Source organism: Corvus kubaryi, unplaced genomic scaffold, assembly GCF_017639235.1.
Source record: "Corvus kubaryi isolate FWS band 111438036 unplaced genomic scaffold, C.kubaryi_AGA036_p1.0 124, whole genome shotgun sequence".
In the NCBI taxonomy this organism is placed as follows: Eukaryota; Metazoa; Chordata; class Aves; order Passeriformes; family Corvidae; genus Corvus; species Corvus kubaryi.
This window is the reverse complement of record NW_024580659.1, coordinates 3,075,741-3,098,251: the sequence shown is the minus strand read 5'-3', so window position 1 is coordinate 3,098,251 and position 22,511 is coordinate 3,075,741. Positions and strand designations below refer to the sequence as shown.

Genomic DNA, 22,511 nt, shown 5'->3' with positions numbered 1-22,511 from the left:
TGCAGCGGGCAGCGGTCCGGGGGTGGTGGGGGTGGGGTCAGGCGGCGGGCAGGGGGCAGGGGGCGGGCAGGGGGCGGGCAGGGCGCGGCTGTGCCGCCGGCTGCCGGCAGAGGGCGGTCGGGCACCGGTCCGGCCGTGCCGCTCGCCCCGCGCTCGCCGCCGGTGCCCCCGCGCTCCCCGGTGCTCCCGGGCAGGGCCATCGCCAGCCCACAGAGTCACGGGACGGCCGTGTCCCGCGTGGGTGGTGTGGGGTCACCAACACCATGCCCGTCCCTCCAGCCGGTGGGAACCGGGAGCGGCTGGCCGGCGGCGGGGGATGGCGGGGGCCGGTGCTGCCGTAGCGCCGCGCTGACCTTGCCGGCGGCACAGCGAGAGCGGGCAGCGCTCTGGGCAGAACCGGCGGAGCTGGAGCAGCCGCCCGTGGCCTGGCACCCACGGCCTGACCTTCGCAGGGACAGCTGTAGTGCCGGCAGGGCAGCTGGGGGCCTGTATCCCCATCCCTGGTATGGTGTCACCACTGTGTCACCGTTGTGTCACCATTGTGTCACCACTGTGTCACCATTGTGTCACCATTGTGCCACGGTGGCCACTGATGCTGGTGATGACATTCCCCATACCCATCCCAGCCCTCATCTGTGCTTGCTGCAACCCACTGAGCCCAGTGCTGGTGGCAGGTGGGTCCTGCTGCTCACAGGAAGGGTGGGCATCCCAGGAGTGCCACGGAGCAGGTGGTAGGACTTTGAGTGGTGTGGGATGTGCCGAGAGGGGGTGGGACTGGAGCTGGCCTCTGGTATCCCCCTGGCATCTGGTGGGACTGGGGTGCCTCTCCGACAGGGGAGCTCTGGAAAGGGTGCCAGGGGGATTTCTGTGAAGCACCATGCTCTACTGGTGGGGGAAGGTTTCAGGGAACTGGGCTGTGAAGGAAACATGTGAGGCGGCTACGCAAGGCCATGGCACGTGCCCCGGGCTTGTGCTGGCCTCCTGCCACCAACTGGCTGGTCCTGGCCGGCCCACAGACCCAGGGACTGGCCCAGCCCCACGGCAAACAGCGCTGAATTGGGCGAGCTGACCCTTGGACTGGGCAAGGAGGGATGACCCCACACCCAGGACCAGTGGTCTCAGTGCCACGCTGGCCGTTTCTTGCTTCCCCCATTGCAGCAGTCCCTCTGCCAGCACGGTGGGTGCTTATCCTGGTTTCTGTTTCCTCCTCCCGGCTCAGCCCCTGCAGCCCCTGGACTCACTCCTGGCTGCGGCGCAGGTGGGTCAGTACCATTATCCCCCTGGCAGCACCAGGCAGAGCGGTGCAGAGGTCCCAGGGACAGGAGCACTGGGGGTGCCGGGCTCTGGCTGCACGCCGGCAATGGCAGGAGCCGGCTGGGGCTGTTTTCCTCTCTGTTTGCTCGGCCCTGGGGACGGCCAGCGATGCGGATCAAGGCCGGCGTCCTTCGGGCAGCCAATTGTCGGCCAGCTCGGAGGGGAGGGAGAGGGGCAGCTGCCCCAGGGCTTTCCCAACCCTGGAGAGGGCCACCATGCCAGCCCTGCCCAGCCTGAAACAGCACCAGGTTTAGTCCACCCAAACACAAGGCTGGGTGATGCCAGCAGGGACCCAGAGGCGCCCGCTGACACTCAGCACCCGGCACTCCCCAGCTGCCCCCTGGTTGGGGCGGGCACCCCACATCCCCCCACAGGGCTGGGGGACATGGCAGCCTCAGTCCTGAGCAGCAGCACGTCCTTCTGTGCTTCTCTCACTGAATCCTTTTCCCTGATGGGCCATGAAAGGGCCTTTATCCTCTCTCTTCCTCATGGCTGGATCACACCCGACAGGAGCCTGTGGTGGACTGGCTGGCCCTGGGAGTGACAGTCACACCCCCCAGTGTGGAGGTTCAGGACAGCCCTATGGGTGCCTCCGTAGGGAGCTGGAGCAGACTGCCCTTTCACGGGGACTGCAGGGACCATATCTGCTCCTTGGTCAGCTCTGGACTGACCACAGCGCCCCGGGGAGAGGAGGGACACAGCTGTGGCCACATCTCCGTTTTTGGCCCAGTTATAAATAACTCTAAACAAGGATGCTACAGTTGTCTGGGCTGAAAGGTGTCCCCGGTCCTCCCCTGCTCCCTGGTCCCCAGCTCCCCAGCCATCTGCCACCCTGCTGCCCAGGCCCTGGGCATTATGCCTGGCATCCCCTGGGGGCCTCCCAGCCGACTCCATGCTCCCTGACAGCTTGCAGGAAGCTTGGAGATGAACAGGAGAGCCCCCTCCCCAGGGACTGGAGACCCCTCAACACTGCCCCACATTTCCTTCCACTGCCTCATGCTGCACTGCTGGCATCGCCTTGTGCCTCCTCAGAGGTTCTGGCAGCTGCCTGAGCTCCCTGCCTGTCCTCAGGAAGCCTGGGTGGCTGCAGTGTGGAATGCCGAGCTCCCTGTGGGATGGAGGACCCCGAGGCTTGGGGAGCTGATGGAAGGCAGCTCCCAGCCCAGAGAGACTCAGGTCCTGTGAGCAGAGGTCCCCCAGCAGAGTGGAGCTGCATCACCATCCTGAGGGATAGTTGCCAGATCATCCCTCCAGCAGCTGATGGCACCCAACATCTCTTTGCCCACCCAAGAGTAAAAATACTGCTGGCTACATGCCTGGCTTTCCAGTGGGATGTGGGGAGCAACAGAGCCCAGCAACTGGGGACACTGGGGAAACAAGCCAAGACTCAGGGGAGCTGGGCACTGGGTGCTGCATGTTTCAGGAGCATCATGGCTACTTGGGTTTGTTTGGCTTGAAAGTCATTTGAGTTGCGTTTAAAGGCATTACAGTCCTTGCTAAGTCCTTGCTTAATTACCTTAATGGCATTTAAGCTTTTGCTGCAGGATGGTCAGCCCACAGAAACAAAGCCCCTGGCCCTGGTGGGGCTGTGGGTGCTGCCAGTGGGGACAGTGGAGACATGGCTGTCCTGCCTGGGTGGCAGAGATGAGCAGGCTGCCAGGAGGTGCCAGCACCTCTGGAGAGGACTGAAGGGACAGTCTCCCTATGCCAACAGGAACAGTTTATTCCCACATCTTAGGGCTCAGAGCATCCTCCTGCCCTCAAGTGCTCCCAAGCAGCCATGGTGCTTGCTGGGTTGGAGCTGGGGGAGCCTGTGTAGGTCCCTCCAAACCCCTCAGTGGTGCAGGGAGAAGCATCAGGGTTATCCAATGTCCTCCAGTCCTTGGTTCCCAGCTTGTGGCTTGGCACAGAGGTGATTGAGGCAGAGATAACCCACCCTTCAGGTCTGCTGGGCAGCGCTTTGCTTCTGGTTTCTGTAAAGTTAATTGGTTTCGAGGTTCCAGGAACAAACGAAGGAGAAAAACCCACTCTCTGATGTGCGGGATCATTGAATGCTCTCTGGTGAGTTATAATTGCAAATCATGTTTTGAAATCACATTAACCAATTAGCCCGTGTTGTTGTTGTGCCCTGCCACATGACAGCATGTGCCGCGAGGGAGGCTGTGGTCAAGGGCGAGGGAGCGGGCCACCAGCTGCTCCCCGCCACCTCCATGTCCAGGCACAAGCCACCAGCACTGGGGTGCTTCTGTGGAGGGAGGGTGGGGGGAAGGAAGGCTCCAGCCCTGGACGTGGCCTCGGGTGTCACTCTGGAGTCCACCCAGCCCATGCTGCTGGCCACAGGCATCCCTCTGCTCTTTACAATCAGCATTCCTTTTGTGCCTCACTTGCTTCATGGTTATGGGGTCAAGACAGCAGTGGGGGTCTTGGAGCCCCTCTGTGTGCTGGCCCCTATGTGTGATGGGCACTGGAGGCACCCACTGGAATCTTCCTGGAAAGGGCAATCTCCAGGAGACTTCTCGCTCGAGAGGTCACGGTGGTGGCGGGGGGAACACTGCTTGGGCTGCAAATCTAACCATTATCTCTGCCCTATCTTCCTGCCATCTGGGCTCTGGGAGCAGCGGGCAGAGGCAGGCAGCAGCAGGCAGCGGCTCAGGGGCCGGGGGAGGAAGCTGAGCGTGACAAGGAGAGCGTGCCCCAGCCATACATGGCACCCACTGCTTTGTGCCTGGGTCCTGGGCTGGCCTTGTCCGTGCTGGGATGTTTGAGGCTGAGGGGTTTTATGGGTTCACTTAAATCTTCAGTCTCGAAGCACAGCTGAAGGATAAGAAACAGGACAGCTTTTGGCTGGGGGGAATGGTGAGAAGGCAAACCCCACAGAGGTGTGCTGAGGACGAGGGCTCTGGCACGGCACTCGGCTCCCTGCCATTGGTGAGGCAGGATGCTGCTGGCGGGATGAGCCGTGCTGTGCCGTGCTCCCCTGAAGGCTCCTCACATACGGGAATCCAGCGTCAAACTTTCCAGCCAGCTGGAGAAAACCACACGACTGCAATTTTGCAATCCACTGGAGCCCTGACACCACCAGAGCCACTGGGGAGACTGGCTGGAGCTGCCTGAGGAAGCACTGTTGACCAGAGGGCTCAGGGGCTCGAGAGCAGGGTCTTTGCCCACCCCTCTCATGGCTCCTCACTATGTCTCCAGCCCGGCTGCACGAGCCTGCAGCTACTGTGTGCCCACTGCGGGATGCTGGGACAGGCTTTGGGAGGTTTTGGGGACATCTTCGCTCTCTTTTCCTCTTCTCCTCACTGCTTTGATTTTCTGCAAAGCTTCAGTTTGGCACGGTGGAGCCCATGTCCTCTGCCCACCCGGAAAGTGGGAACACTGGAGAGGGGCGTCACATACCAGACAAGAGAGGGCACAGTAAAAAGTAGACACGGCTGCATTTGTGCCAATACAAGGAGAAGGGCATTTGGAGGCTGGGAAGGAGCAGACAGCCTCCAAGTCACTTCCCACAGGTCCTCCAGCATGCTACCCCGCTGCACCCCATGCCGTGCGGCCACACTGCCTGTCCCCACACAGCACCCGTGCTGTGTTTGCTCACAGGGCGGAAGCTCTTGGCCGCCTTTTACAGCCCTGGTGAGTGAGTCGCGTTGCTGCCCGTCCCGGGACGTCTCTCCACAGGTGCCACGTGGCTGCGCCCGCTTTCACCAGAGCAGGGAAAGGGTTAAGCGGATGGCTTGAGGCCAGCCATGCCCATCCTCTGGGTGCCTCTGGCTCCCCCGTCACACTGCCAAACCTGGCTGCCTCCACTCCTCCGGCGTGCCAGCCAGCGCTGGTTCAGCACTTACGCATGCTGCTGTTATTAGAAATTAGTTAATGGATGTATGTCTGCAGCCAAAGGAGAGCGGCAGTAACAGGAGCCGCGGGATTGCCGGGAGCGTGAGGGCAGCGCTGCCACTGAATATTTAACATCCCTCGATGTCCAGGCGAGAGGGTGCCGCTGCTGCGAGGGGACGTTTTGCCTCTGCTCCCGATGGCGACGCTCACTGTTGGCTGGCAAAGCTGCTTTCATCCCAGGCTGCCCAAGGCTTCGCAAGGATTTATGAGAGATATGCATAACACAAATAAAACCTTCCAGCAGCGTGTGGAGCCATTCTGCCAATGCACAGCAGCTGGGCTGGGTTTGCAGCTCAGCGTGGGAGGTGGGTGGACTCCCAAGCGTGGACCCCCAGAATTTTCCTCTGAAGTAAATGTCGGGCAGGACAGAGGAGCCGGAGGTTGTTTAGGGGTGACAGACCTTGGAAAAGGACAGGGAATCTTTGGGGACATGAGTGGTGATTCACCAGAGCTCATGGCTCTCCCTGAAGCATGCGGGATGCACTTGGGAGAAGAAATTTCCTCTTTGGGGCACTTTTGTGTGTCTTCATGAAAAAAGACATCTTTTAGCTCAAGTAGGGAGGTTTGATGGAGACTGGAGGAGGGGGCTGGCCTGTCCCAGCCGCTCTGCATCCTGTTGGGATGATTCCACATGGATTGTTTGCTCCCTGTTTGCTGAGATGCTGGGGCGAATACTGTGAGGGCAGCCGGCACCATGAGCAGGGCAGCCAGCTGGGCTGGTTTAACATGGGAGCAGCCTGAGCTCCCCAGGCCGGGGAGAGAATCCGGCCGGAGAAGTGCTGCTGAGTGACCTGTCCCTGTCTAAGAGGGGGGGAAACCCAGTGCCCACACTCAGCACATACTGGATTTAGCCCTTCAGGTTAGATTAGAGCGATTACCCCAGCCCTGCTTCTTTGGAAGCAGCCACCAGCCTCATGCAGGAGCCTCAGCTGCTCTAGGTAGGGATGCCCGGTGGGCTGTCAATACCTGGCGGGGTGGGGATGCCCAATATAGAGACCATGCCTAGAGGGGCACCGATACCTGGTGCGGTCGCTGTGTGTGGTGCGTTGGGGATGCTTGGTGAGGACCTGTTCCAGGTGGGGCAGCGCTGCCTGGACACTGGTGCCCAGTGGGGGATGATGGCTGGTGGGGGGGAGGTTATTCCCGTGCGGGAGGTGATGCCCATTGGGACACTGATGCCCAGTGGGACGGCGATGCCCAGTGGGCGGCTGTGCCCGAGGGGCGGTGGTCCCGCCGGAGCTGAGCGGAGCGGGGCGGGGCGGGGCGGGGCGGGGCAGGGGTCTGTCGATGCAGGGCGGTCGCTCCACCCGCTCCCCAGCGCTCCTCCTGTGCCCCGGCGGAGAGGAGATTGGGAGCCTCCGCGCTGGGGGCGGGCTCGGGTCCGGTTTAATCTCCGGCTCCGCCGGGATTACGGTCGCAGGATAGTCTCTAATCCGCGGCACCGGCCACCGGGGGCTGCTTGCCCCAGCCCGCAGCAGAGGCACCGCGGAGAGGGGGCAGGTAGGTCTCTCCGGTCTCCCCTGCTGCTCGCACCCCGAGGTTCGCTGCCTTGTCCTCTGTGAAGCTCCGTGGTTGGAGGCTGCCGGGCGCTCGGACCCCTCACCTTCCCTAATTCTCCTCCGCACCCCACTCAGTCCTTCCGACCCATCTCCTTTCGTCGGCCCCGCTTTAGCCCACAGCCCGGCTGTCTCTCCTCCTCCGTTTCCTCCTCCGTTTCCTCCTTCTGCTGCCGGCGCCGGGCAGCACCGGGGAGGCTCCGGGGCCCGGCAGCTCTGGCAGGTGGCAGCGCCCCGGGGCTGTTTCCTTTGCTGTACTTCTGCCACTTCCCTCCCCAGCGGCTGGTACCTTCCCACGGGTGGGTGACAGATCCCGCGAGTGCAGGGGGAGGCAGAGCCCTGCCGTGCCGCCTGGTACCCCAGCGCCCTGACACTGCCCCTGCCCGGACCGCGGTGTTGGGGGCTTTGGCGTGCATAATTCCGCTGATACTGTAGTGACAGTAACCCCCAAACTCCTTTTACTTTCCCTTTTTTCTGCTTTAATTTTTAATCGCCAGTGGGAATGACATATGTTTCTGAAGGCTGGAAGCGGCTGTGGCCAGGATCGGGTGTCAGGGTGTCGGGGTGCCGGAGCAGGGGGCACGGGCAGGGAGAGTGATGCCGGCCGTCATGGGCATTCTGGGGCTGCCTTGGACCTGCATGCGGTGATTCCGTCGGCTGTGGTATTTATAGAACCTGGCTGCCTGGGACAGCAGCGTGGAAAGCCAGGCAGCACATTGCGTTCCTGTCGGCCACGCGTGTCCTATGCCAGCCAGCATGGTGGCCCTCTCTGCTGTGCCAGCTGTGAACGTCCCACTGGAGAGAAATCTTCCCCAAGGGAAGCTGAACCACAGCAGGTGATTGCTGGACTTGGGGTCCCCAAGCTGGCTGGCTCTGCGGTGGCACGGTGAGACAGGGGACCTGGCAAGTCCCCAACAGGTGGGATGGCAGGGAAGCAGAGCCTTGGCTGGCTGCAGAGGGCATGGCTGTGTTGAGCCGATGCGGAGGAGACAGGGAATTTTCCACTGCTGTTTGGACCAGGCCCAAGCTGTTAGGTGTTAGACCTGCCTGGTCCCTGTGGCTTCATGGGGGTACCCCAGAGAAAGTTGTCTGTGCCTCTCAACACTGCCCTGTCTCCCAGAACAGAGTGCTGGTGTGCCTTGTTTCTGGTGGCCAGGGATGCTAAGGGGCAGTGGGACACCCCATCCCCCCCGGGGGTGGCATGGAGGTGCTGGCACTGCAGGGGACCCTGGCTGAGGCGCAAAGGGCCCCACAGCACCCGGCCGTGCTGCAGCTGTAATCACACGCCGGGGCCGCGGCCACGGCAAACAAACAAGCACGGCAGAGCCTATTTTCCTTGGCGCATGGGGATGCGGGAAGGAGCGGGATCCCACGGGCTCCTTTGGAAGTGCAACCCTTGAGAAAACAGAGGCGGGTCGGGGACAGGACGGACCCCCCGTGTCCCCGGCTCTCCTCGCCGCGTGGGTCTCAGCCGCTGCGTGCCTCCCCAGGCGCTGACGCAGGTCTGGGACTGGCTGGGTCCCCCATGCCAGCGGGGCACAGCCAGCCCAGTCCTGCATTCCCCGTGGAGCAAATGTCAGGCTGGTCCAATGGTGAGAGTGGCATGGCTGGGTGCAGCAGTGGTGCCATGGGGCTTGGGCAAATCATGGCTCCTGATTGGTACAGGGGGCTGTGCTGGGGGTGCGGGAGGCACGCGGGGCTGTGGCTGAGGCCAGTCCCTCCTCCTGGTGTCCCTGGCACTGCCAGCAGCAATTGGCAGCTTGGAGTTTTTGCTGTTGATGCCTCCGTGTCATCCTACTTAAGGCCAGGTGTGTTTTGGGGAGTGTGAACTGCTGGAAAGTGTCTTGCTTCCAAGGCAAAACACAACTCCAGAGGTGTGGTAGAAAACCTGACATGATCTTTCCCAGGTACTACCTGCCCACCAGTCTCTGCAGTGCCACAACCTGTGCCACCGTCTTCCCTGGGTGACCCTGCGTTCCTGGCGGGCAGTGTTTGAAGTTTAAAGCAGAACCCATCATACAGCCTAGCACTGCCTGAGATGCTTTGTGCTCAAGCTGGTGTCACCCAGCCTCCCCAAGAACCACACTGGGTGCCATCGGCCTTGTGATGTGCCCACCCTGTCCCCATCCCCATGCTGCCAGCTGCCTCTGCCACCTGACCTTGTACCACATGGACTCAAGCTGGCAGGTGACAGCAACAGCCTGGGCTGTCCCAGTGCTGAACATGACTCCCCTTGCCTGGCCTCAGCTTCCCCACTGCTCTTCGCGGCTTGCCTCAGTACTTGTGCTTGGATGTTGGAGGATGTGGCAGGATGCTGATGGCTGATACCTGCAGCCTGGCCCCATCCTGGGGTGTGTGCCTGGCAGGTGATGCCGTGGCTGAGCTGCACCATGGCTCTGGCACTGGAAAACCCTCTCCATGGCCCCACCATAGTGTTTGGGTCCACCACCCCCTTCCCTGAACCGTCTTTCCCCTCCCTAGTGTAGCCCAGACCCTGGCACGTCCATTGCTGCAGGACAGTGGCCATGGGCCAACTCAGCCGTTGGCATGTTCTGCATGAAGGCACATTCCCAGGCCCAGGCAAAGCTGTCCCCCAGGACATGGGTGCCACTTGTGCTCTTAGAGGTAAGACCCTGGATGGACACTGCTGCCCACACGGTCCGGCAGAGATGGCCAGAAGTGCCCAGGCAGGTGTTGGTGCTTCCAGAGCCCTGCTAGCCAAGACAGCAGCTCCCAGAGCCACTTGTTCCTACTTGCCACTGCCAATCCTGCCCTGGCTGGAGCACCAGGGGAATCGCCTGACCTGAGGCTGAGCCATGGTGTGGTATTTGGGGCTGAAAGGGGTGAGGTGAGCCCAGGAGCAGTGCTTACTCTACCCAGCTTGTGCTGGGGGCATGAGTGGGGCTGGCTGGCATGACCATCGGGTGGGGCTGTCATCTCCTGAGGATCTCCGGTGGAGCCATCTCAAGAGAATCTCCAGCAGATCTCTTTGGGGAAGGTCTAGAGCAGGGCTACCCAGACGTTTCTCCAGCCAGGCACCAGGCTGTCCTTTCCCACAGCTGCTGGAGTTCCCATGCCCATGGCCAGACACCTCCAAAGGTGAGGTGAATCCCCCGAATGGCTGGATTTGCCCCTTTGGGTCCTCACTTCCTCTGGGGGAGGTGGCACCCTGACACTACCTTTGCTTAGCTGGGAGGTGGAGGGTGGAGCACCATGGGTTAAAACCAGGTTTGAGGTGCTAATTTTGGGAAGGCAGGTTGGGGGGAAAGCTATGGCTGTGTGTGCTTCAGGGGAAGGGCAGACCTCGCTCCCAGGGCAGCCATGGAGGGGGGTTCTCTGTGGAGGGCAAGGAGAGGGGGGTGTTTTCTGCTGTGTGCCCTGCTGGGGTCAATTTCCCTGGGGAGGGATTGCCCAGGGACCACCCAGGTTTGGGCTGTTGCCCAGCTGTGCCCACACACCTCTGTGCCCACAGAAGTGCCAGGGGCTGACCAGGGACCCCAGGTTGGGGTCACCCTGGGCCCAGCAGCAGTGCTGGGGGTAACCCCAGGGCTGGGGCTGAAGGCAGTGGGGGGACACAACTGGCACCCCTGCCCACTTGCCCAAGCTGCCCATCTCTCTGGCAGGGCTCGGTCATCAGCACAGCCTCAGGGAATATGAGACCTGTCTGCCCAGCTCTGCTGAAACCCGAAGAGCCACCTGGGCAGGCGGGCAGGGGCGGGGGGGCTGCCGTCCCCCTGGCACACACCGGCAGCAGCGGGATACCTGGCTGGCAGCACGCAGGCCGGCAGCTGCGGCAGGCTTGGCGCTAAAGCCGGATTACCACCCGGAATAGTCCCACGGCCCCAGCTGGGCCGGATTATCGAGGATTCATCTGCAAGGGAGAGGAGATGGGGAGGGAGTCTCTGCCCTCTGGGGGTCCCCGGCCTGGGGGAGCACTCACCTTCTGCCAAGGAGACCCCGTGCCTTTGTTCCCCACGGGTGAGAGCAGTGGGTGCTCACAGATGGGTGCTGTGGGCTGTGGGGACACGGTGGGTCATGGCCCCCTGGGCTGGCACTGCCTGGCACAGGCACGGCTGGCAGACACTGGTGGCTGTCCCCATGTGTGCCGTACTCCCACCGGCACCGTGTGCGCTGGTGGGGACTGTGCCGGGCCAGGGCTTGACTGCGGGAACTGGCACAGGGCAGGAGCCTGGCTTGCCCAGGGTGGTTCACATCCTCCTGGCCACGTTGCCACGTGCAATGAACCTCCCATCCAACATATCTGCTGGCACTGCCGACAGAGCTCCCCTGCCCAGCCCCCCGCTCCTGCCTGTGCTGCGCTCCCAGCTGGGATTTTCCACCTTTTAAATAAAGTCTGTGTGGAAGTGGGATGAGAGGCAGAGAGAGGGATGCAGTCCCTTCCAGGACTGAACCCTCACCACAGTACCCTGGTCCCCGAGGAAGGCTGGCAGGGGGCCGGGGTGAGTCCAGGACTGCCTGTCTGCCGGGGTAGGGCAGGGATCTGGGAGCCCTGCTGCCCCACACACGTGTCCCCATCCCAGCGAGGGCAGGCAGGCGTCTGTGCTGGCCGGGATGCAGTGTGCGAGACCAAACGTGGCCTCCCCTGAAGCGCAGACGTGGCCGGCGGGATGAGACGTGCCGTCCCACACATCCGGCTCTGTGTTCCATCTGCACGGCTGCGGGACAGCACCAGGGCCCGGTTCAGGCTGCCTGGCCACACCGTAGTGTTGGTGGGGTGTCACCAAGCTCTGGGACAGCCAGAACAGCCTGGGAGAGGTGGGAGGTCTGGCTGCAGGAGGGCTGTCGCTGTCCTTGTGTCCCAGAGCCTGGCAGGCAGCGGAGAGGCGCATGCCGGGAAATCGATGCAGCTTGCTCAGCACCCCCGGGAACGCGGCCCTGGGTGCCACAGCGGGGGGGTTCTGTGCCCACGCACGTGGCCAGGCCCATGCCGTCAGGCTGGGCGAGTGGGCACTGGGGCTGGCGATCAGACGATGCCAGGCAGCGCATGGGCTACCCAACATGGCAGTGAAGATGGCAGCATCCCGTCTGCATGGTGGCACCGCGGGGGAAGAGTTCCCTGAGGAGATGCTCTTTGCCCAGAGCAGAGGGTTGCCAGCTAAGGTGGGCACTCAGGGAGACGGTGAACCCACCAGCCCCAGCCTGGAGGGGAATCAAGCCACCCTTCCAGGGCCACCCGTCACTCTGTATTTGTTGTTCTGCCTTATCGCAAGGCAAACAGCAGCAGGCAGGGCTCGCACTGCCTGATCGAAGCGTCTCGTGCTCCCTCCTCTTTCATCTCCCCCCTTGCCCTGGCCACTGCCACCAGCAGACCCTGGCCGAGGGGCAAAGGCCAGGGCCAACTGGGGAAGTGGCAGTGAGTGGTGCTGGGCCTGTGCCAGGGCTGTGCCAAGGCTGTGCCAGGGCTGCCCGGCAGGAGGAAGCGTCTGGGTGGCAGCACGAAACCCGGTGCATGCTGAATGAGTTCGGCTGTGCCGCTTGCTATTCCGAGAGACGCTTGGGGGAAGAAGTTGGTATTTCCTGAGCTGCCCAGAGAGGTGTAATTATAACCTGGGAGAAGAAAGGGGCTGCAGACGAGAGTGCCCAGCCTTCCTGGCGCCCGTGGGGGAGCGGGCAGGGGAGTGGGCAGCTCCTGCCTGCCACCAGTGGGATGCGGTGAAGCCCTGCCCGCAGGCAGCCCAGTGGCACTGGGGGGCTTAGGGAGGTGATGGAACATCACGGATCTGGTGTCCCCCCTCAATCCCATACTGGGCGAGTGGTGGGTTCAGCGATGCCTGCCTGTGGTGGTGGGAAGGCGCAGAGTTAACGGTGGCTTTTGGACGTGCTGGCAGCCTTGTTCATGCCTGGACCCATCCCAAGCGGAGGCCTAGTGGAGGGGATAAATCATCACCCAGAGCCCGCCCTGCGCTTCCCTCTTGTCCCCCACATGGCTGAGCCTTCTCATTCTGGTCCCTGCTGGCCTGTGTCCTGCCTCAGTTTCCCCACCCGGCTGGGTGCTGCAGGCAGGGTGGCCCAAATGTGTGTTCACCACCCTGGGCCAGCCTTCGGGGCTCGGCCCCCCTGACAGTGCCAGCAGCCAGTGTGTGGCCTGGAATGACCCTGCCAGGTCGTCTTTGCGGCCTGGATGGGCAGGGACAAGCAGGGCAGCAGCTCAGGAGACCGGAGGTGCTGGCACCCACACCCTGCCGTGTCATCCTTCCCTTGCGTGCTAGGAGGACTGCTAGACCTGACCGTGCTGTGGAAAGGCTCCTCTGATCTCTGGGGCCACCAATCCCTTGGGAGCATAAAGATGGACATGTCCCCTGCTCACACCATGGCGGCCCCAGGGGTGGTGGGGCAGCAGCGTCCTCCGGGGCTGGGGACGGCATTGCATCCCGGCCCGCCCTAACCTCCAGCCGGGTGGCACCGGCCCTTGGCTGGACCTAGCCCCACTGTGGAGCCCCCTGGCCAGCCGGACAGGACCCCAGCCCCCTGGGGCAGTGGGGGGTGGCGGGACCCTGCCCCGGCTGCCAGCCTGCCCCAGAAAGCCACCCTGTGCCGTTTCCCAGCGGGGCGGGGAGGGCCGGGGCTCGCACAGAGGCGGCTTTGTGCGGCGTGCCAAGGCGTCCCGCGCTCGGCAGCCCGGCCGCCTTCCCCTGCCAAGGAGCTGTCTCCCGGCCCCGCGCTCTTTCCTGCTCCGTTTGTCCAGCCCTGACGTGCCCCCGAGCCCCCCGCCTTGGCACCCCGGCGGCGGCGGGATGTGGGTGAGCCCTTCGCGCCGGGCAGCACCACGGGCTTTACATAAGAGTGGCTGGGGGGTCCCTGAGCTCCCCACCCCGTCCTCAGCCGCCCTCCCAAACACCCCCACTCGCCTGCTGGCACCCGTCTCCAGGAGGGGAAAGTGAGTCATGGAGCCTAGAGCTGCGGGCAGGGGAGTGGAGGTGGGCAGGGGCGTGGAGGTGGGCAGGCGGTGTGGAGGGGACTCTGGGGCTGGGCAGTGCTGTGCTGTGAGCAAGGGAATGGGGTAGGCTGTGGGATGCCTGGCTGGGTGAGGAGTCAATCCCACGTTAGTACTCCAATACTCTGGTGGGGTATTGGAGCTGGGGCTGAGTTCCGTGGGACACCGTGTGCTGAGCGGGCAGAAGGGAGAAGCACAGCCATGGTGATGCCGGCTCGGGGACCCTCTCATCCCCAGGTGCCTGTCCCTGCAGTGCCACCAGCGCTGGTGCTGAGCCCAACTCCAGTGTCCCTGGTGGAGGCAGGACTTGTAAGACTTCAGGCCAGCCCCTCCCATGCTCCTGCCCAGAGCTGGACCTCTGTTGCCTCCCTCTTGCAGAGCCTGAGTAGAGCCCATAGCAAGCCCAGCTGTCTCCCAATCATGGATACGACGGACGTGCCCCTCCAGGCCGAGATGGTGGAGCTGGTGCCCAATGGGAAACACACGACTGCACTGACTGCCTCCACTGTCCCCTCGCTGGCAGGTGACAGGTAGGGGCCCCAGGGATTTGGGGGGGTCCTCTGAGCTGCTCCCTGCCCTTGAGATACCAGTGTTGATGGTCCCTGTCTCTGCTTTGCCTTCACTCCCCTTCCTCCATGGACAGATTTGAGGAGAACCAGACTGGCGTGGCGGAGATGGAGGAGTTCCTGCCCCATGGTGCCGAGAAGAAGCAGACACACTTCACTGATGTAAGTAGCAGCATGGGCACAGTGGTGGGGGTGGGATGAGGCAAGCTCCCAGTGTGACTGGTGCATCCCCTCCCCATTGTGTCCTGTGAACAGTTCGAAGGGAAGACGTCTTTTGGGATGTCCGTCTTCAATCTGAGCAATGCCATCATGGGCAGCGGCATTCTGGGGCTGGCCTATGCCATGGCCAACACTGGCATCATCCTCTTCCTGTGAGTGCCATGGGGACATGGTGAGGGTCCGGGTGTGGGGGGCTCCTCCAAGGGGATTGGTGGGTGCAGGCAAGAAAGAAGTCTCTGACTTAGAGTGATGCAGGGACCAGTGTCCTGCTGGCTGAGCAATGCCCATTGCTGGCATAAGCCTGCCTGCTCTGCTGAGTGCTGTGCCCCACTAGGGGGGATGAGGAGGAGGGTGAAGGTTTGCCTTCCTTACTACAAAGTCAGATTTCCAAAAGTGGCTTGAAGGACATGAGTGATGGCTCCTCTTGGGTGCGGAGACATGGACAGAGTCCCCACATGCTGCAGCCCGACTGCCCCATGAGCACCCAGCTGGTGCTGAGGCAAGGGCCTGGTGTCCTACAGGACAGGTGCCCACAGGCAGAGCATGGCTGCATGGGGTTTACCCCACAGCCATGTCTGAGCCCTGTGCTGTGACCCGCTGGTAACTGTGCTCTCCTCCTGCAGCTTCCTCCTCACAGCGGTGGCCCTGCTCTCCAGCTACTCCATCCACCTGCTGCTCAAGTCCTCGGGCATTGTGGGTGAGTGCCAAATCCTCAGCAGGGCCGTGCCAGGGGGTCCCATCCCGACTCTCACCCACCATTGCTCCCCGTCCCACAGGCATTCGCGCCTACGAGCAGCTGGGCTACCGAGCCTTCGGCACGCCGGGGAAGCTGGCTGCAGCCATCGCCATCACGCTGCAGAACATCGGAGGTGAGCATGGCACTGGGGGAACCCGTCGGGGCTGGGGACAGGGGATGGGACCAGAGAACACCAGTGCAGCACGACCTCATTCTGCCCTGCAGCCATGTCCAGTTACCTGTACATTGTCAAATCTGAAGTGCCTCTGGTCATCCAGACCTTCCTGAACCTGGAGGAGAAGACCACGTGAGTGCCTCCTGCCCACGCTGCCTGCGTGCCTTCCCCGGGCAGGCGCCGGGGCTCTGGCTCCAGCTGTGCAGCCTGTGGCAGGGATTTACTATCATTAAGCCACTACTATTTTTGATAACTGTCAGTGCTGAATAAGCCCCTGGGTGAGATTAAACCGAGCTGAACTTCCAATCCCTGCTCCTCACATCCCCTTGGGATCAGGCTTTCCTCCTTGAGCAGAACCTGGGGCTGTGGGGTGGGGGACTGGTTGGGTATAGGTCCCCCTACCTCATGCCCACATCCCCACTAGCAGCTCTAGCCCTTGGGGGTGCACCACTGTGGGGGTAGGCAGAACCCTAGCTCAAGGGCCTCCAGGGATGCTGGCCTCAGGGGTCCCCAAGGATGCCACCTCAGGGGTCCCCAGGGGTGTTGGCAGAGCAGGAATGCCAGCCTCAGGGGACACCAGTGCCCCTGGGATTTGCCAGCCTAAGGGTCCCTAGGAATGGCAGACAGCCCCCCCAGTGGCTGCCTCTGCCCCCTGTGCCCCAGCAGAGCGGGGTGGTGAGCAGGCCTTCTGCTTCCAGGGACTGGTACCTGAATGGGAACTACCTGGTGATCCTGGTTTCTGTCACCATTATCCTGCCCCTGGCCCTCATGAAGCAGCTGGGTAAGTCAGGGAGATGCCACCCGTGGCACAGGGGTCTGGCACCCTGGGTCTCCCGCAGGGTGATGGTGCCAGCCTGGATGTGCTGGGCAAGAAGGGGACACTTAGCCAGTGCGAGGGTCCCACCCGCACCCACCGGCCACTCTCCTCCCTTCCCAGGCTACCTTGGCTACGCCAGCGGCTTCTCCCTCAGCTGTATGGTCTTCTTCCTCATCTCGGTGAGCACCCGCTGGCACGTGCCGGTGCCTTGGGGTGCCAAGCATCCCTCCTGCCGGGGTGTGAGGCTGGGCTGGTTGCTGTGGGGACAGCAGAGGCAGCGGGGACAGCGGGCGCTCGGGGCTGCAGAGACGCCGTGGCAGGGCTGTCAAGCTGCTGGGTTATTTTCGGCTGAAGGAACCGAATGTTGTGGAAAGAGAGAGGGGGAAGGTGCTGGGGGGGGGCAACAGCACATGTGGCCCCTCCACGTGCTGCTATCTTGCTCTGTCCCACTGCCCACCCCCACAGGGACAGACTGGGGAGGGCAGCATCGCCACAGGGCAGCACTGGCAAAGGGTGTCCCATAGAGGGGTCCTGGCAGGGTCACTCTCCTGCTGGGCATGGTGCTGGTTTGGGCAGCGTGTGCTGGGAGTTGGGGGCACCAAGAGCTGACTGTCCCCATGTTCCCCCCACCCCAGGTCATCTACAAGAAGTTCCAGATCCCCTGCCCACTTCTAGAACCGGAGGGGAACCTCACGGGCATCCTCAACAACTCCAGTGTCAGCACTAGTGACTACGAGAACGGCTACACAGTTCTCCAGGCCCCCGAGCAGGACACCTGCACACCCAGCTTTTTCACCCTGAACTCGCAGGTAAGGACCTGGGATGCACCCCTGAGGCTCTGGGTGAGCCCCCAGCCCATGCACCCCATGCAGACAGGTGGTCCTGGTGCTGGCAGCAGCTGCCACTTGGCCCCCAGCAGTCAGTTGTCCTCCTCTCGCACAGACAGCGTACACCATCCCCATCATGGCCTTCGCCTTCGTCTGCCACCCCGAGGTCCTGCCCATCTACACCGAGCTGAAGGAGTGAGTCCTGGGTGGGGGCACCCATGGGGAGGGGTGGGCTTTGTCTGGTGCCCACCCAAAGGCAGTGCCATCTGTGTGTGGGACCTGCGCCAGGGCATCATGGGGAGGTGGGTGATATCACCCTGGGTGGGTGGTGGCTGATAGGACCTGGGATGGGTGATACCAGTCTCAGGAGGTGGGTGATACAACCTGGGGTGGGTGCTATCACCCCTGGGAGGTGAACATTATGGCCCAGGGTAGATGGTGAGTGGTTGGTTGGTAGTAGGTGCTATCACCCCTGGGAGGTGTATGATGCAACTCAGAATGGGTGGTGGGGTGGTATGACCCCGGGGAGGTGGGTGCCATGATCCAGGTGGGGTGGTGTGACCCCTGGGATGTGGGTGCTGTGACCCAGAGAGGGTGGGTGGCTGGAAGGTGGTGGGTGATTCAACACAACACCCTGCCCAGGAAGGGGGACACAGCCCCTCTCCACACAACCCCCACACACCCCAGAGTGCTCTGGCATCACCCCTCCTCACTGGGCGAGTGCTGGGTGTCAGTGGGTGCCACGTGGCTGTGCTGAGCCCACCGTGTCCTGCAGCCCTTCCAAGAAGAAGATGCAGTGCATCTCCAACATCTCCATCATGGTCATGTACCTCATGTACTTCTTGGCTGCCCTCTTTGGCTACCTCACGTTTTACGGTGAGCCCTTGGGGGAGAGGGCTGGGGCTGGCACATCTGTGCCAGGGGGTGATGGTGCTGGGGCTCACCCAGGGGCTCCTTGATGGTGTTTACAGGCCGTGTGGAGTCAGAGCTGCTGCACACGTACAACAAGGTGGATCCCTTTGATGTGCTCATCCTGTGTGTGCGTGTGGCTGTGCTGACGGCTGTCACCCTCACCGTCCCCATTGTCCTCTTCCCGGTGAGTGGCCCCACAGAAATGCCAGGTGGCTTCAGCACCAGGCTTTGAGAAGGGAAATTGAGGCAGTGATGAAGACAGGGATTGGGGAACAGGACATGCTGGGGCAGAGGCAGGGGTGTTGGGGACAGGCAGGGCCACAGGGACAAGGCTGTGAAGGGGTGACAGGGACCAGTGGGGCATCAGGGTCAGAGCTTAGGAAGGGAAAGGGGTGATGGTGACCTGCAGGGCCGTAGGGACAGGGCTGGAGTAGGGGTAGGGGTGATGGCAGCCAGCAGGACCAGGTATGGCTCCTGGCTCCATGGATGGAGTGTGATACCCTGTCCCTGTCCCCAGGTGCGCCGGGCCATCCAACAGATGCTGTTCCAAGGTAAAGACTTCAGCTGGATCCGCCACATCGCGATTGCCGTGATCCTGCTGACCTTCATCAACCTCCTGGTCATCTTTGCCCCATCCATTCTCGGCATCTTCGGCTTGATTGGTGGGTGGCAGCACCCTGCCCCTGTCCCCCTTTGGGCATGGGGTGTTGCAGCAGCATGCCAGCCCCTGTCCTGACTGGTGCTCAACTTTGACTGACCCTCCCGTGCCTCAGTTTCCCCTTCTCACTGTGCCAGGACCAGGTGGTTGTGTGGGTCCCCCATCCCATCCCTGTCCTGGCAGGTTGGTTCCCACAGTGCAGTGCTGGCATTTGCTCTTCCCCTGCATGTTTGCCTTGATCCTCCCAGCCAGGCTCCCCCCGTTCAGCACTCAGCTCGGTGCCAGGGGTGTGGGGACAGTGCCAGCACACCGCGTCCCTGGGTTCCTGGAAGGCTTTGCCAGGACTGCGGGGGGCAAGGAGGGGGTGGGGGTGGACAGGACCTGTCCTGGCAGTGGGGCTGGCAGGGCTGAGCTGCAGGGTGGGAGGCCCCTGCCCACTCTGTCCCTGTCTGCTCCAGGTGCCACCTCTGCTCCCTGCCTCATCTTCATCTTCCCTGCCATCTTCTACATCCGCATCATGCCCAAGGACAAGGAGCCGCTGCGCTCCGCCCCCAAAATATTGGTAAGCATGGGCAGGGGGTACAAGGATGGGGACAGGGACAGGGTTCTGAGGCTGGCTGGGAACCCTGTTGCCCTGGCCATCCCTGAGCCCCTTCCTTGTCCCCACAGGCTGCCTGCTTCGCCCTCCTCGGAGTGGTCTTCATGATCATGAGCTTGAGCTTCATCATCATCGACTGGGCCACGGGTGGGGGGAAGAGCAGCGGCAGCCACTAGCCACTACTGGGTGCCCACGCCAACCTCCCCCCCACCCACCCGGTGCCCCAGGGAGAGCCAGCCCCGGGCTCAGCCCCCATGCTGCAGCCCCACCAGGATTCCCTGGGGACTTCCGCTGTTGTTGCCCATCACCTGTGGTGATGGTGAGGGGGCATGAGCCATGGCAGGCATGGGGATTTCTCAACCCCTGTCCGGGATGGGGCAGTGAGCCCGGGGCAGGCCCTGTGACCCCGAGCCACTCCAGCGGGCACCCTCCCTGCTCTGCGCCTCAGTTTCCCCATCTGTAAAATGGGGAGAATAATACTGCCCTACCTCACCCAGAGCTGGCTGTCAGGTGGAGCTCTTCTGCACCCCAAGAGCCGCCAGCAGCAGGCACTGCCAGGGGCGCAGGGCACTGCCTGCCATGGGGACTGAGGACTGGGGCACTTTCCTGGCCCCCCCCGATAGCATTGAGAGCCTGATGAACAGTGTCCGTGGGGGCTGGAATCCAGCAGGGCGGTCGGACCTGTGACAGCACCTATGCCCAAGCCATCCACCTCTCCCCTGCCATCCCCCTGTCCCCAAAGAGATGCCACCCACTGCCCTGGCATCACGGGGGCACCCTGGTCCCCTGCGGGCAAGCGTGATCCTGACGCTGTGGCTGGTAGTACCCGGCCCGCTGCTCCTGAGCCTGCCAGGGGAACGACACCTGGTGCCTGCGGATGGGACCCTGCTGACCCCTCGGCCATGTTTGGGGACCGGCCTCATCGCTCCAGGGAGGTGGCACGCACGCCATTGGCTTTGTGTCCACTGGCATCCTGCCCACGCTGCGGCTCGGCTGCTGGGGGCCTGGTGCATCTGAGGGGCATGAAGGGGATTTGGGGGAGGCTGGGGGCAGTACTCACTGCAGGCAAGCTCGGGGCTCTGGAGGCACCCCTTGTCTGCATGCCCAGATGCCAGGGTGATGGGCACCCCAGCAACTCAAGCTGTCCCTGCTCGCCTTGCACCCTGGGCCAGCACCCAGACCCCCACAGCCCTCACCCATCCATCCACCCATCCATCTATCCATCCCTGCCGCTGGGACACCCCAAACCATGCCAAAACCCAGAGAGCGGCTCTCGCACCCACTGCCTCCCTTCCCAGTAGGGAGGGCAGCCTGGCAGGGTGGGCAGCACGGGGCTGGGGGGTCTGTCCTGCGGCAAAGTACATAAGAGACGTATTTTTTTATGGGGTGGTGGAGGCTGGGATGCTTTTTATAAATACTGTACATAAGAGTAGATCTTTTTGAACGTGTTGTGTTGCTCTGGGTAGCTCTGTATAATGTACATATCATATGGGGGGGCACCGCCGCGGACCCTCGCCATCGCCCCGGGATTGCCGGCTGCAGTGTGGCCCCAGTGTTCCTGTCCCCAGCCTGGCTGCCCCAGGGCCACTTGGACATTATCGGTGGGGGTGATGCTGGTGGTGGCGGGAGGCCAGAGGTGAGAATAAAGATGTGAATGTGCCCAGGTCTCGGGCGTCACTGGGGCAGGCAAGGAGCTAGCACGCAGGCTGGCACCTGACACACAGCATCCTGAGGTGGCACACAGACAGACGAGCGGCACATGGGCGCACAGAGGTGCGTGAGGACAGCAGGGACATACGGACTCGGATGTGCAGGGTTAGTGCACACGATGAACAGCAGGACAGACAGCATGGACATACAGCAGGACAGCACAGACACATGGACATAGATGTGCAGGGACCCCCATGGGAGCAGGGCCCCTGTGGGAGTTAGACCCTGGGGAAACAGGACCCCTAGGGAGTGGGATCCCTGGGGAGCAGGACACCTGTGAGAGCAAGATCCCCAGGAACACACGTGGGAGCAAGGCCCTGAGGAGTGGGACATGTGTGAACAGGACTCCAGGGAGTGCGACTCCTGAGGAGTGGGATATGTGGGAGCAGGAACCCCAGTAAGTGGGACTGCCATGGCAGTAGTATCCCTGGAGAGTGGAGCTGCTGTGGGAGCAGGACTCCAGGGAAGCGGCGCTGGGGCATCTTCTGCCTGGTGCCAGGGCCTCAGTGCCCTCAGGGCCAGCCCCCCCAGCCCTCGCCCATGGCAGTGTGGAGTGGGGGTGAGCCCCCCCAGCCCTGGCCCCTCGCTCCCCTCCGCTGGCCCCAGCTCTGGGCTCAGTGCCAGCTCGTTAGCAAAGCCTTATTAGCACGGCAGCCCGCTCCCACGGGAACAGCCCTGCTCCCGCCACACCAGGCCCACGGGCACAGGCCTGCAGACCCCACGGGGGATGCTGTATCCCTTCCCCTGGCATTCTGAGTTAAAAGCATCCCTGGCTGTCCTCACCCTGCTCAGCTGGTGCTCGTGGGGGTGTGTGCGGTGGCTGCAGGGCCTGCGCAGGCATGAGGCACTGCTGTGGGGCTAGCATGGAGTGAGAGTGGCTACCTGGGCATGGACCAGCCCTGTGGGTCAGTGGGCACACCTGGCCCCCCTCCTCAGGTAGTGGGGGGGGTCTAGCTCCTAAGGGAGCAGCCCTGGGAGCTGGGGGATGGGGCAAGTGCCTGAGGGACCCCCTGTCCTGGGAGAGACCTGGAGATACCCCATTCTGCCCAGTCCCATCCTGGCCCATCCCTGGTCACAGGCACGCCCAGCCCTGGCACCCGCCAGGCAGGGGACATGGGACCCTGAGGGGTGAGAGACCCCCAAGGTCCGAGCCACCACCCTGTGACACCGCGGCTCCGCAGAAGGTAGCCCTGAAACACAGCATCACGCAAACCACTGCTCCCAGGGCTGCACCCACCGCTCTGCACCCAAAGGATCCCAGACCCAAAGCGCAACACCCAGACTCCATCTCCCTCCCCATGTCTGTCCCAGGGCACACCGCGGCCGGAGCCCGCCTGTCCCGGGATACACCGTGTCCCACCCACATTTCCATCCCGGGATACACCGCATCCCTCTCCCCATTCCCGTCCCCTCACACACCGGCTGTCGCCCCTCCCCCGCCGTTACCCGGCGCCACCGCCTGAGGGCCCGCGCGTCGCCAGCGAGAGCCGCCGGCCGCTAAGCCCCGCCCACATCGCCCCGCCCCATTGGCCCCGCCCCGCTGGCCCCGCCCCGCTGGCCCCGCCCCGCTGGCC

General features: G+C 62.9%; 1 protein-coding gene across 4 annotated transcripts; it reads left to right on the top strand.

Moving 5' to 3' along the window:
* Nucleotides 1-6,546: 6,546 nt before the first annotated feature.
* On the top strand, nt 6,547-20,886 carry SLC38A3 (solute carrier family 38 member 3). 4 transcript variants are annotated; one of them, XM_042020038.1, is made up of 16 exons: nt 6,547-6,708; nt 14,098-14,249; nt 14,363-14,447; nt 14,541-14,656; nt 15,128-15,201; nt 15,281-15,373; nt 15,466-15,547; nt 16,114-16,196; nt 16,353-16,411; nt 16,868-17,041; nt 17,175-17,254; nt 17,835-17,935; nt 18,031-18,155; nt 18,489-18,633; nt 19,088-19,191; nt 19,299-20,886. In XM_042020038.1, the coding sequence occupies exons 2-16, from the start codon at nt 14,140-14,142 to the stop codon at nt 19,401-19,403; spliced, it is 1,536 nt and encodes a 511-aa protein (XP_041875972.1). In that variant the 5' UTR covers nt 6,547-6,708; nt 14,098-14,139; the 3' UTR covers nt 19,404-20,886. The 4 variants fall into 4 exon arrangements, with proteins under 4 accessions (XP_041875972.1, XP_041875957.1, XP_041875965.1 ...); XM_042020023.1 differs by lacking the exon at nt 6,547-6,708 and adding an exon at nt 9,297-9,389; XM_042020031.1 differs by lacking the exon at nt 6,547-6,708 and adding an exon at nt 13,505-13,525.
* The last annotated feature ends 1,625 nt before the right edge of the window (nt 20,887-22,511 follow it).

Bases quoted from the DNA above. Each gene is read 5' to 3' on its own strand.
- SLC38A3 (XM_042020023.1), top strand. From the start codon at position 9,312: ATGTTCTGCATGAAGGCACATTCCCAGGCCCAGGCAAAGCTGTCCCCC. The intron at 16,197-16,352 runs GTAAGTCAGGGA...CTCCCTTCCCAG, and splicing joins GGCCCTCATGAAGCAGCTGG to GCTACCTTGGCTACGCCAGC. The intron at 17,042-17,174 runs GTAAGGACCTGG...CCTCTCGCACAG, and splicing joins TTTTCACCCTGAACTCGCAG to ACAGCGTACACCATCCCCAT.